This window comes from Neoarius graeffei, chromosome 2 (genome assembly GCF_027579695.1).
Source record: "Neoarius graeffei isolate fNeoGra1 chromosome 2, fNeoGra1.pri, whole genome shotgun sequence".
Taxonomy (NCBI): Eukaryota; Metazoa; Chordata; class Actinopteri; order Siluriformes; family Ariidae; genus Neoarius; species Neoarius graeffei.
Window position 1 is genome coordinate 88,899,885 of NC_083570.1, and position 14,472 is coordinate 88,914,356.

The 14,472-nt window shown below is 42.8% G+C and overlaps 1 protein-coding gene across 7 annotated transcripts in view; it reads right to left on the bottom strand.

The window, feature by feature from the left end:
• LOC132882001 (protocadherin gamma-A10-like) overlaps positions 1-14,472 on the bottom strand; it is a 180,925-nt gene that overhangs the window by 124,934 nt on the left and 41,519 nt on the right. The window contains exon 1 of one of the 7 annotated variants that reach the window (XM_060915159.1): positions 681-3,119. The exons of the other annotated variants lie outside the window; for them this stretch is intronic. Within the exon in view, the coding sequence (XP_060771142.1) occupies positions 681-3,119 (2,439 nt within the window). Of the gene's footprint in view, positions 1-680; positions 3,120-14,472 lie in introns of those variants that run through there. 7 annotated transcript variants of the gene reach the window in all.

A 14,472-nucleotide genomic window follows, 5' to 3' on the forward strand; every position in this document is an offset into this window, starting at 1 on the left:
CATATATGTCCATATAAATATATTCATATTTCATATGTTCCTATGATATCTTCTTTTAAATTGTATTTTATAATTTATGCTAAATATGATGTTCATTCTGAACACTCTTGCTAGCACTCTAACTTTTTTATTACTGCTATAATCTGTGAATTTCTGTCTCTGATTAAAAAGATGAATGATCGGTTCTAAACAATTGGTTCAATTGGTTCTAACAGTTATAATTAAAAGTATGATGAATAATTAAATATCCAATCAAACATGTGACATCTTTTTAGACAGTGAGGATTTTTGAGACAACGAATTTGGTTTTCACACTGATAAATTCAGGTATATGGCACTACTGCACTGATAATGAAGAATTCACAAGCAGATGATACATTTGATAAATATTTGCTGTTGCATTGTGGGGCAGATCTGGCACTCGAGAATGGCAAAAGGATTAGTTTCGATGAGATCACTCCCCACAAAAAGTAATGATTAAATTTATACTAAAATGCAATACGAAATTGTCTTGAGAGAAATTAAATACAAAGAAAAGTCTACCTTATTAAAATGTATATACTGACTACAGATAAGACAGTAATATAAGCCAGAAAAATAGTATTTTGTATTTCATATGTAAGGTATAAGAAAACTCCCCATATCTTTGCGTGTAGAACTATTTTTATTGTAGCTCTCACCTGATCAGAGGGCTCACCAACTTTCTCTCTTTGCGCATGCGCAAGTGTCCGTGTCCCACTGCTGTCCAGACTAATGATGCTCTCAGTAGGAGGTCTGGCGTATTTCACATCACTCTTTCTAGAGTCAGTGGTTCTGTAACCTTCATAATTGTACATGTGCTGTAGAGTTCCTGTTCCTCCTACGTCTGCGTAAAGGGGTGGATAATACGGAATAACTGGCAGATTGGCACCGGATTTATAAAACATCCGCTCACGCCTCCATCTGTAGCATTTCACTGACAGTATAGTTATGATGGAGACGATAAAGAGGAATGAAACCACAGCCAAGGCCAGCACTAGATAAAATGTCAGGTTGTCGTTGTATTCCTTGTCGTGCGTAAAGTCAGTGAACTCGGAGAGCACTTCAGGGAAAGCGTCCGCCACCGCCACGTTCACACTGACTGTAGCTGAACGAGAGGGCTGTCCGTTGTCCTCCACTACAACAGTGAGTTTCTGTTTCACAGCATCTTTGTCAGTGACTTGGCGCACGGTTCTGATTTCTCCATTCTGTAAGCCCACTTCAAACAGCGCCCTGTCTGTCGCTTTGTGCAGTTTATATGAGAGCCAGGCATTCTGTCCAGAGTCCACATCCACAGCCACCACTTTAGTGACAAGATAGCCCACATCTGCTGAACGAGGCACCATTTCAGCCACCACAGAGCCACCAGTTTGGACCGGATACAGAATCTGAGGCGCGTTGTCATTCTGGTCCTGAATAATAATCTTCACACTCGCGTTGCTACTGAGAGGCGGGTTGCCTCCGTCCTGCGCTTTGACGCGAATATTGAACTCTTTTGTTTGCTCGAAATCAAAAGCTCGAACAGCAAGAACCTCTCCGCTCTCTGCGTTCACTGAAATATAAGACGAAGCAGAAACTCCGTTCACTGAAAGATCTTCCAAAAAATAGGAAATGCGCGCATTATTCCCAGAGTCTCTGTCAGTTGCTGTCACTGCAAATACAGACACTCCAGGTGAATTATTTTCCATCACATAAGCGGTGTATGAGTGACGCTGGAAAACAGGGGCGTTGTCATTTACATCCGATATTTTAAGCCTCAGGGTTTGATTTGTAGATAAAGGTGGAGATCCTTCATCTGTAGCTGTGATCGTTATATTGTATTCAGAAAACATTTCACGGTCTAAAATACGGTCAGTGATTAAACTATAGAAATTAGAGGATGTCGCTTTGATGCGAAACGGCAGATCTGAATTCACTGAGCATTTAATCTGTCCGTTTTTTCCGGAGTCCAAGTCTTTAATGTTCAACATCGCTACAACAGTCTCCGGGGCGGAATCTTCAGGAATCGGGCTGGAAAATGAGATAACACTGATAACCGGAAAGTTGTCATTAATATCTGTAATTTCAACAAGCATTTTACCAGTACCTGTCAGTCCCCCCTTATCCATCGCTTTTAGGTCTATTTCATAGTGCTTGAACTTTTCAAAATCTAGGGAAGATTTTACCTTTATTTCCCCAGTTTCTGAATTAATAGCAAACAATTCCATGGCCTCTTTTTCTGAATTTTGTGAAAATGAATAGGTAACCTCTCCATTAGTTCCTTTGTCCTTGTCTGTAGCACTGACTGTCACTACTAAACTATCTTTCGGAATATTTTCTGATAAAGACACTCGGTATATTGGCTGACTGAACACAGGAGAATTATCGTTTATATCAAGAACAGTGACAGTTATCTTAACCGTTCCAGATTTCTGAGGAGTTCCACCATCAAATGCTGTTAAAATTAAATTATGCCCCTCCTGATGCTCTCTGTCTAAAGGTGTCTTTAAAACCATCTCAACATATTTGCTGCCGTCGCTACGTGATAATTCTTTCAGAGTGAAATGGTCAGTGGGATTAAGGGTGTATCTCTGCAGTGTATTCAGCCCGACATCAGGATCATGCGCACTGTCTAAAGAAAAGAGTGACTCGATTGCAGCAGATTCGGGGATCTCAATAATTATTTCCTTTCTGTCAAAAGCAGGGGCATGGTCATTGATATCTAATATTTCCACATCAATTCGATGCAGCTCCATTGGATTATCTAGAATAATCTGAAAATGTAAAGAGCATGGAGAGACTTGAGCGCACAGCTCCTCTCTATCTATCCTCTCTCTCACTATCAGAGAGCCTTTATCCACATTCAGACCGATGTACTCACGACTGTCCTCTGTAAAGATCCGCGCTCGGCCAGATTTCAGTCTCTTTACATCCAAACCGAGATCCTGAACGATATTTCCCACCACTGATCCCTTGTTCATCTCCTCGGGAATAGAATACCGGACCTGCCCGTGCGCAACGGCCATGACAAAGGCAAATCCAAGCAGAAGCATCGTCAGCCATGTCGAAACGCGGGCAGTAGAGTCTCTTATCCGGGCATCGAGAGAACAAAGACCACACATGTTCCTGGGACTCAAAATTCGACACAATGCTTAAATAAACAAACAGACTGAAATAAATAAACAAAATATATATCCAAAATAAAAGTCAACAATTCATCAACGATGTTTTTTGATCAAGAGACAGGACCAAGTGAAGAAAAATCGTGTGTGCATGCGGTCAGACTACAGGGGAGGATCCAGAATGAATATAAAAACTGCACACCCTGACCAACAGCGTCACTCAGAGTGATATAAGATTATTGCACCTGGTCAGAGCTGAAATTTGCTTAACTCTACAATATTCCTAAATATCTCATTTAGAGGATTTGTTTTGTTCTTGAGGATCACTGAAAATTAATCGTCCTATTTGAAGTCCTTACATTTCCCAAACCCAAAACATAGCATGAATTTGGGTATCCTGAGACATCAGGTAATTTGTGTCATATAAATGTAACAGCATTTTTTTTTTTGTGGCTGAAAATTGAAAGTCAAATTCTATCTTCTTTCCCCTTCGCAACAAAACTTCATGATAGAAATAACATTACCTATTTCATCTGCCATTATTTGAGGTGGTGTGGTTTGCCTCCAATTAGACCGACACAAAACGCTTGAGGTAAGAATTTTTTTCATAAGGTTATAAAATTGTCAGGACTAATATATTCAAAATGCTTATGATTCATATTTACACTGTAAAAAGTAACACTACTACTTTCTTAAATAACAGTCGTATACTTTCCTGATTTCTTGCTGACCTAGTGTTTTATCTCATATCATTTTAGTAATTTACTCATTTTACATTAAAGAGATCCAATACATAACACACCTGAGTAAACCACACAATTTAGACCCAAGTAAAATGATAGATGTGCAGAGGAGCAATGCGTGGTAGTTTGGTTTGCACATTAAAAAAAAAATGTTGCACTTCTATTCCCACAAAAGCTCTAACGACTTACAATCAATGTGCGCGTGCATGCAAGTGCGCACACACTTCCAGACAAAAGAGCTGAAGCTGAATTCTGAATCTTTCAGTAAGTTAACCAACTGAAATGCTTATTCACATTTGTTAGCTATGGTTTCATTACTCACAGCTGCTTGTGTTTTCTATTAACAACAATAATTTCTCTGTAATTAAATTAATTACACATTAACTTCATGTGTAATTACATGTCTGGCTAATAGGAATATTAAATAATGCTAGGTAAGTTAGCTGATACCACACCACACAGGATAACAGCAGCTATTCACAGTTTAACCTCTACCAAAAATTGTTAACGTAAATTTTATTCATCTAACTTGAAGTGTTAATTGATTATGCATATATTTTAAAAAACAAAATATAGGGCTTGGTGGTGCACGTTTTCCATGCCACTTGTGTAGGTGTATATTGTTCAGGCTGCTAGGTATGGTGCCAGAATTTTTTCTCTCATGGATGTTTAGCTATGTTACCTGAAATAACTTTAGTCAATTTTCATGAATTCAGAGTTACTTTATATGGACTCACTGTTGGGGTTCTTAGGTTAAAGTTTATTTCAGGTGAGTTGTTGAAGAAAACCATTAATTTAGCCAATCTTACTTCCCATTGCTTCATGCGAGCACTGAAAGTAGTTTTTTTTTTTTTTTGCATTGTTTTTAAAAAATGCATGGCTTTGAATCCATATTTGAGATTTCTCTTTTTTTTTTGCAGCTTGAAGACAAGCTGAAGACAGATAACATTAATGCAGTAGACATGTAACTTTTGCAACTTTGCATGTGAAAATAGAGGCCAGGACGGATCACCTTGGAACCCATGCTCAAGCTATTTGCCTGACTTGTGGACTAATTTATAATCTTCATTTGGACTATCCCCCCCCAAAAAAAAAAGAAGAACATTTTTGACTTCGTTCAAAGGGTCATGCTGAACCTAGGAAGAGGTGAATTGAGGCCAAAACTCCAGACTTTGAAAAATGTACTTTTGCAGTAGATGTGTGCTGCTTCTAAAATGCTAAAAATTATTCATTTTGACTGGAATTTGTTTTTGTTCAAATAAAAAAATACTTCTGACTAAGAATTTTTTGCTCTGCTTACTTTATTATCCTCCAGGCATATCATGGCTTGGCTTTGTGAATGAAGATTATGAAGGGGGCTGTTCATGTCTACTGCAGGTGCACTGGTGGCTGATCAGTCCAATGCGGGACAGGCAGGTCTGACTGCAGCAGCTGCAAGGGAAAACTGTCTGTTCCAGGTATAGCACTGTAACACGGGTCTTCCTTCTTCTCCTTTTATCCTCATGGCTAGCCCAGTGGGAGTTCTCAAAGGAGGAGACAGCCTGGTGGATGATATGGCACCAGGCCTCACAGTCAGCAGCTAGGTCAGACCACTGGCAGTGGTCAACATGGCAGGCAGCAAGAGATTTATTGAGACAGTCCTTGTATCTCTTTTTCAGTGCCCATCTGTCACGGTGTCTAGTGGACAGTTCGCCATACAGTACAATCTTAGGCAGCTGGTGATCCTCCATCCTGGAGACATGCCCTGCCCAGTGCAGTTGCATCTTCAGCAGCATGACTTCAATGCTGGTGACCTATGCCTGCTGGAGGACCTCAACATTGGTGACAAAGTCACTCCAGTGGATGTTGAGGATAGTGTGGAGGCAATGCTGATGGAAGTGCTCTAGGAGTTGCATGTGATGCTGATAAGTGACCCACAACTCAGAGCCATACAAGAGCACACAGACTTTTTTGCTCTTCTTCAGGTGCTTGCTGTTCTAGACTTTTTTGTACAGTCTGGCAAACGTGCTGTTTGCCTTGGCTAGTCCGTTGTCAATCTCCTTGTCAATCTTGGTGTCTAAAGAAATGGTGTACCCCAGGTAGGTGAACTGATGGACCGTGTCCAGCTCTGTCTCACCAATGGTGATGTGTGGAGGCTGGTACTCTTCCTGAGGTGCAGGCTGATGGAGAACTTCTGTCTTCTTCAAGCTAACTTCCAGGATGAAGAGTTGAGCAGCCTCTGTGAAGCAGGATGTAATACAGTGAAGGGCTGCCTCTGTGTGAGCAATAAGGGCAGCATCATAGGCGAAGAGTAGCTCATGGCTGAGTTGTTCCAGTGTCTTGGTATGGGCCTGTAATCATCTCAGGTTGAACAGGCTGCCATCAGTACAGTAACAGATGTAGACACCATCCTCATCATCAAGATCATGTGTGACCTGCTGGAGCATCATGTTGAAAAAGATGGTGAAGTGTCGGCATGAGAATACAGCCCTGCTTGACACTGTTGCCAATTGGGAATGACTCTGAAAGGTCAATGCTGTGTCTGACCAGGTCATGCTGATCTTTGTGCAGCTGAATGACCACCTTGAGAAACTTTGGGGGACATCCTAGGTGTTCCATGAGCAGCCACAGACCTTTCCTGCTTACAGTATTGAAAGCTTTCATGAGATCAATGAACATCACATACAGACCCTTGTTCTGCTCCCTGCATTTCTCTTGGAGCTGCCTGAGAACAAAAACCATGTCAGTTCTACCCTGGTGGGCTCTGAAGCTGCACTGACTCTCAGGGAGGTGTGTTTCCGCAATGCTGGGCACTAGTCTATTCAGGAGAACTCTTGCCAGGATTTTTCCTGCAATAGGGAGCAGTGTTATCCCCTGGTAGTTGGAGCAGTCAGATTTTTTCCCCTTTGTTCTTGTATGGGGTGATGATAACTGCATTGCAGAGGTCCTGTGGTAGTTTTCCTTTCTCTCAGCAACAGACAAAGAGCTCCAGATCTCTGGTGGAATGCTGTTGATTCCTGCTGCCTTGACACTCTTTACCTGTTCTATGGTCTTGACTGTTTCCTCTAAGGTTGGAATCTCATCCAGCTCAGCTTCCACTGGTTGTTGAGGAATGCAAAGAATTGCCAAGTCTGTGACCATGCGGTTGGTGCTGAAGAGAGCCTGAAAATGTTCTGACCACCGCTTCAGGATCGATGTACAGTCTGTGAGGAGCACTTGGCCATATATACTGTGCAAGGGACTCTGGACCTGGTGTGAAGGGCCGTACACTGCCTTCAGGGCTTCGTAAACCCCCCGTCATCACCAGTGTCTGCACAAAGCTGAGTTTTCTCTATGAGGTTGATCCACCACTCATTCTGGATCACTCAAATCTTGCACAGGAGGTTGCTCCATGCAAGACAGAAGGTTGCTTTTTTCACAAGACAGAATGGCTGAGCAAGGTGAGCTTGGTGGGTGGCTCTCTTCTTTGCCAGCAATTCTTGGATCTCTTGGTTGTTTTCATCTAACCAGTCTGTGTTCTTCTTTGTAGAGAACCCTAGGATTTCCTCAGAGGTTTGTAGGATAGTGCTTTTCAGGCATTCCCAAAACATTTCTGGGGAGGGATCAGGAAACAAAGTGGGATCCTCAAACTTAACTTGAAAATTTTCCTGAAATTCAGCTTTCACTTTGGCTGACTGGAAGTTGCCAACCTGGAATTTCTTCCTCGGGGCACCTTCTCTCTCTGGCTTGGGTTTAAAGTGCAGCCTGAGTTTGCAGTGGACAAGATGATGGTCAGTATGACACTCTGTACTGGGCATCATTCAAGTGTGTAGGACAGGGGTGGCCAACCAGCCAGGGACTAAGAGCCAAAATTTTTACTATGGTATTGCAAAGAGCCACATTATGTACACACGCGCACACACCCACCCTCTCTCTCCCTCATATATGTATACACATACACAGAATGAAATATTAACAATTTACCATGTCACAAATGTCATACATCCCTCACTATGAAACAGGAGATTGACAAAAATGGGCTTAAACTCATCCCAAGACTACAGGCCAGACTTTTGCTCAGCCAGATTCACATCACACTTCAAGTCCTGCCTACCAAGACCAGTGGCCAGTTATTTCACTCACTCATTCAATCACTCACTCACTGATATAAATATCAGCAGGACTTAGGCAAGTCCACATATAAATATAAACATTTGCAATAGCATCCAATAAACAGAATATGTGAGAAGTTTTTTTTAACCTTATTGCTACTTTGAACTCAGTGAGACTTCTGGTATTCTTTGCCTTCAGTAAGCCTCCTCAAATCTGGCTTGTATTCCATTGTGGCCACTCGGAGCAGTTCTTTCACATGTGTATCAGTCAGAGCAAATTGATGCTTTGATTTCACAAGTTTCAGAGTGGAAAACAAGGACTCACAGACGTATGTTGACCCAAACATTGAGAGTAGCTTGAGTGCAGCCTGTTTGACGTTTGGGTATATTTCCATTAGCACATTTTTCCAAAACTCAAGGAGCCCTTCCCTCAGTACAGCTTTCAGTCTATCATCCTCGGATAGTTCAATCATCTCCATCTCTGTCACAGCTTCATCATTGACAAGTGGGGCTTTTAAGCAGTCCGTCTCTGCATTAAATGGGTCAATGAGGAACGTGATCTGTGGCCTTTTCTGCTGTAGGTCCTCGAATCTGGCCATAAAACTCCCCTGAAGTTTTTCAAGCAGCGTTGCATATCCAGCTGTTGCCATTTTCAGGGCGGCAGCGGTGGCTGCTCCGCTTGCTTTGCACAGAGTGGGAAAATTCGCTAATTCTCCTTTTCAAAGATGCATGTTGAAGAGCTTCAGTTTGTTGGTAAATGCAAACACACTTTCTACCAGGTCAGGCAGCATTTTGAATTTCCCTTCCAGATCCAGGTTCAATTTGTCCAGATTTGACAGCATGTGAACCAAAAAGGCCAAATCTATAAGCCACTTGGGGTCTGATAGTTGAGGATAGTCTCTTTTTTCTCCTCCATAAACATTTTCACCACATCCAAAAGCTCAAAGAAGTGAGAAAGCACTTTACCTTTAGAAAGCCACCTCACAGTACAGTGCAGCAGCAGGTCACCTGGCAGCTCTTACTCCAGTTCAGTGATCAGATTCATGAATTGCCTGTGATTAAGAGCATGCGTGCAGATGTAGTTGACGATTTCCATCACTGGCTTCATGACGTGGTCTAAATTCAGCGTCTTATGGCCCTTTTCCACTACCCTTTTTCAGCTCACTTCAGCTCGCTTCAGCTCACTTCAGCCCGACACAGCTCGCGTTTCGACTACCAAAAACCAGCACGACTCAGCTCGTTTCAGCCCTGCTTAGCCCCTAAAACTCGCACCGTTTTGGAGTGGGGCTGAAGCGAGCCAAAGCGAGCCGACTGAGGCTGGAGGCGTGAGCAGACACTCCCCTGTGCACTGATTGGTGAGGAGGCGTGTCCTCACATGCCCACACACGCCCCGCGAGCGCGCTGGGATCTGTAAACACCGCAAACCCGGAAGAATAATAATTACGAATTACGAGAATTTCTGAAGCCTTATGCGCCTCGCCTCATCTATACGCTCTTGCCAGTATCTGTCCGCGTTGTTAACAAGCCACAGCACCAAGACCAGCAACACTAACGACTCCATGTCCTCCATGTTTATTGTTTACTATTCGGTCGTGAGACTACCGCTTAAAAGATCACTGAATCAGTGACATACAGAGCATCGTGGATGAGTTCGCAGAGCGCAAGGCTCGCCGTATGCCCTTCAAATAATGCGCGCAGTAGGCTATTGATGTTTTATTATGAGCCATGTACAGTATGTCGCCTAATGTTTTTTTGTTTCTGAGTTACATGTTCGTTTGAAGGACTTAATGTACAAAATAACATAGTTGCACCCCGTAGTGTTGAAATTGGTAAACACAGTGCATTCAGTGAGGTTTGCACCGCCCTCCTTTTATTTCTGACTCTTCCTGTCACCACTCTGAGCGCTCATTCGTATGCCCTTCAAATAATGTGCGCAGTATAGGCTATTGATGTTTTATTATGAGCCATGTACAGTATCCTAATGTTTTTTGTTTCTGAGTTACATGTTCGTTTGAAGGACTTGATGTACTAAATAACATAGTTGCACCCGGTAGTGTTGAAATTGGTAAACACCGCAGTTGCGGACATTTTGTAGCCTAAAATGATGTTATGATAAGCTTTAATAAAGGGCCCGGTCATTTGCCCCGCCCCCGGCCCGGCTCTGACTTGTTCCGCCACTGTCACTGATGTCACTGTTTGCGCTGCTTAACGACATCACATGACGTCCACCCACTTTCGCTAACTCCACCCAATGTGTCCACCCACTTCCAGCCAGCATGGTTCAGCGCGGTTGTAGTCGAAATGCAACTTCAACAGCCCCGCTCAGCCCGACTCAGCTCGACTCGGCACGGCACGGCTCAGCCGCGTTTGTAGTGGAAAAGCGGCATTAGACATGAGCTGCTCCCAATGGATGATGCAGTGGAAATTCCAAAACTTGGGAAATGAGTCATCAGCCTTGCATAGCCCCACAAGTCCATTCACAGATCCAATCATTAAGGGAGCCCCATCCGTGGCTATTGCTGTTAGCTTCTGTAATAGCAGGTTGGCTTTCTCAAAAACATCAGACATTTTTTCTTTCACATCAATGCCACAGGTTCTGTCCTTTAATGGTACAATGTCAAGTAGTTCTTCTTTAAACACACAATCTTCTGACACTGACCATGCAAATATAGCCAACTGCAGCTTGTCTTGAATGTCGCAAGACTCATCTAATGCCACACTGAAATATGCACATTTTTGAAGATCAGAGTGTAACTCTGATTCAATTGCTGTATTTATGACAGATATTCTGTGTTCAATGGTGTGGCATGACAGTTGGAGGTCTTTGATTGAATCTTTCAGTTTTTTATTTTCTGGAGCCAAGGTTTCAATCACGTCAGTGAGGCACTGTTTAATAAAATTTCCTTCATTGTATGGTTTTTTAGCATGGGCAATGTTCCACGCCACTTTGTAGGATGCAAGAGTCACTGTCTCAGCATGCTTGGCATATTGTTGGAACATCTGGGTCTGTTTTTTTGCCTGACTTTTCAGTGTGTTTAATTTGTGCTTGCGAAGTTCAGTACCTTTAGGGAATTCCTTGTTGATGTTTGAATGGAGCATGCTGAAATGGCACTGAAGATTTGAAGCTTTGAGATGTGCTAATGATGTATCACATATCAGACAGAAAGGCTTGCCTTTTCATTCAACAAAAAAGTAAGCGTCCTCCTAGTCCTCAAGAAATGTCCTGTGCTCATCTTCATATTTGCGTTTAGCTTTGCATTTAGCCATTTTTGTGAATGAATCACAGCTTGCTGGGAAAACTTTGTAAAACTTGTGCGCATGCACAGGAGTGTGCAGTGCAGGTTGTTTCCTCCCTTCCACCCCCCCCCCCCCCACCCCACCCCAAGATAATTGGTTCCGTGGCATGTTTGTGGCTCTTTTAAGCTGTAATAGCCCAATACACACAAGCATAACAATAATTAAAAGGAGAGGGAAGACACACAAAAAATGATCAAAGGTTTTTTTTTATTTAAGTTGGAGAGCTGCATTCTTATGCCAAGAGCCACATAAGGCTCCTGAGCTGCGGGTTGACCACCCCTGGTGTAGGATGTCTCGTACATCACTCTGGTGCACCAGGATGCAGTCTATGAGGTGCCAATGCTTAGGCTGAGGATGCATTCAGGTTGTCTTCAGACTGTCTTTCTGCTGGAAGATGGTGTTGTTGATAGTGAGGTGGTGCTCTGTGCAAAACTCTAGCAGAAGGTGCCTGTTGTCATTGCAGTTTCCAACACCATGCTTGCTAAGTACACATTTCCAGGCTTTTGAATTTTGGCCTATTCTGGCGTTAAAGTCGCCAAGGATAATAACCTTGTTGTCTGCAGGGCAGTTTTGTATGAAATTGTGCAGATCAGTGTAGAACTTGTCCTTTTCTGAAGGATCTACTTGAAGAGTTGGGGCATACACGCTGAAGAATGTGGCATGCTGCTTGTTATGCAGTGGAAGGTGCATGGAGATGATGCGGCCGGTTGGCAGGTTTACAAGCTTGGAAGCAATGGAACTCCTGACCATGAAGCCAATGCCTGAAAGGTGTCTCTTGGTTTCTAGCTTGCCTGACCACTACAGGGTGTAGCCAGTGCCCTGCTCTTGAAGGCTGCCTTCCCCTGGGCAGTGTATCTCACTGAGAGCAGTGATGTCAATATTCAGATGAGAGAATTTGTGCACTACTAGTGTGGAGCGTCATTCTGGGTGACCACTGTCTACTGTATCAAGCATGGACCTGATGTTCCAGCATGCAAGTTTTAGTCCTTGTACACTTTGTAAGGCTGATGTAAGCCATCCCTTTCTTGTTGTTTGACCACTTGGAAGGTGCCCCTTGACTGCGACTAGCCACCTGGGTGAAGTAGAAATGAGCTTTGGCTAGGCTACCATTTCTAGGCCCTTCTCAATGTGCAGCAAGCAGTGCTGTCCTTGAAGAAGACTGCTTGGTCACTCAGGATGCTGCCGAATGATGTTGTTGTCTCCAGAGTCAACATCAAATGACCCATATGCCTGAAATACCTGCATGCAGGATTGGAACTGCGGCTTCCAGTGTCACCTTACACCTGCCATATTTGCCCCATTCACATCACTACAGGGCTTGTGAATAGTTGGTATTGGGAAGCAGGCTGTAGATGTAGGTGTGTCATTCAAGCCTGCGCATTGGAGTTTTAAGGTGGAGTGCAGTGTGGGCAATACGGCCCCACCCTTTACACCCGGGGTTCATCTGCCATGGCCAAGCATGCTGAGACAGTGACAGCAAGGTCCTCAGGTCATAGGTTTTACATCAGACTGTCCTTGTCCTCACCTCTGGCATAAAAAAATTCTACCCCAGAGGCATGGGGGTAACCTACCCCCACCCCCAGTATATAATGCAGGGGGATATAGCTATCGCTCTGTTCATCTGTCCGTCTGTAAACATTTTAATTTGCAGAGCACATTTCAAAAACTATTAGGAATTTTTTCACGAAATCCCACAGTTACAGTGGTATGCAAAAGTTTGGGCACCCCTGGTCAAAATTGCTGTTACTGTGAGGAGTTAAGCAAGTTGAAGATGAAATGATCTCCAGAAGGCATAAAGTTAAAGATGACTCATTCCCTTTATATTTTAAGCAAAAACTATTTTTTATTTTCATCTTTTACATTTTCAAAATGACAAAAAAGGAAAAGGGCCTGAAGCAAAAGTTTGGGCACCCTGCATGATTAGTACCGAGTAACACCCCCTTTGGCAAGTATCATAGCATGTAAACACTTTTTGTAGCCAGCTAATAATCTTTCAGTTCTTACCTGGGGGATTTTCACACATTCATCCTTGCAAAAGGCTTCCAGTTCTACAAGTTTTTTAGGCTGTCTTGCATGCACTGCTCTTTTGAGATCTATCCACAGATTTCCAATGATGTTTAGGTCAGGGGACTGTGAGGGCCATGGCAAAACCTTCAGCTTGTGCCCTTTGAGGTATTCCATTCTAGATTTTGAGGTGTGTTTTGGATCATTGTCTTAATGTAGGACCCATCCTCTTTTTAACTTCAACTTTTTTACAGATGGTGTGATGTTTGGTTCCAGAATTTGCTGGTATTTATTCAAATCCATGCTTCACTTGACCAATGAAATGTGCCCTGTGCCACTGGCTGCAACACAACCTCAAAGCATGATCGATCCACACCCATGCTTCAGAGTTGGAGAGGTGTTCTTTTCCTGGAATTTGGCACCCTTTTTTCTCCACACATACCTTTGCACATTGTGGCCAAAAAGTTATATTTTGATTTCATCAGTCCACAGGACTTGCTTCCAAAATGCATCAGGCTTATTTAGATGTTCATTTGCAAACTTCAGATGCTGAATTTTGTGGCTTGGACACAGGAAAGGTTTTCTTCTGATGACTCTCCCATGAAGGTCATATTTGTTCAGGTGTTGCTGCATAGTAGAACAGTGCACCACCACTCCAGGGTCTGCTAAATCTTTCTGAAGGTCTTTTGCAGTCAAACAGGGGTTTTTATTTGCCTTTCTAGCAATCCAATGAGCAGTTTTTTCAGAAGGTTTTCTTCATCTTCCAGACCTCACCTTGATCTCCACCATTTCTGTTAACTGCCATTTCTTAATAACATTATAATCTGAGGAAACAGCTACCTGAAAACACTTTGCTATGTTCTTGTAGCCTTCTCCTGCTTTGGGAGCATCAATTATTTTATTATTCAGAATGCAAGGGAGTTGCTTAGAGGAGTCCATGGCTGTTGATTTTAGGGACAAGTTTGAGGAGTCAGAAAATGTATACAGCTTTGAAATCTGCATTATCTGACCTTTCCTAATGAAGAATTTGAACAAGCCACAGCTCAATAAGCTAATTAAGGTCTGGAACCTTGGTAAAAGTTACCTGAGAACTCAAATGTATTGGGGTGCCCAAACTTTCACATGCATGGTGTTCCTTTTCTTTTTTCACTCTCCAGTTGTAAAAAACAAAAATAATACACAAATCTTTCAGAAAACACTGAAAAGAAATGTGTTGTCTTTACCTTTATGCCTTTTGGT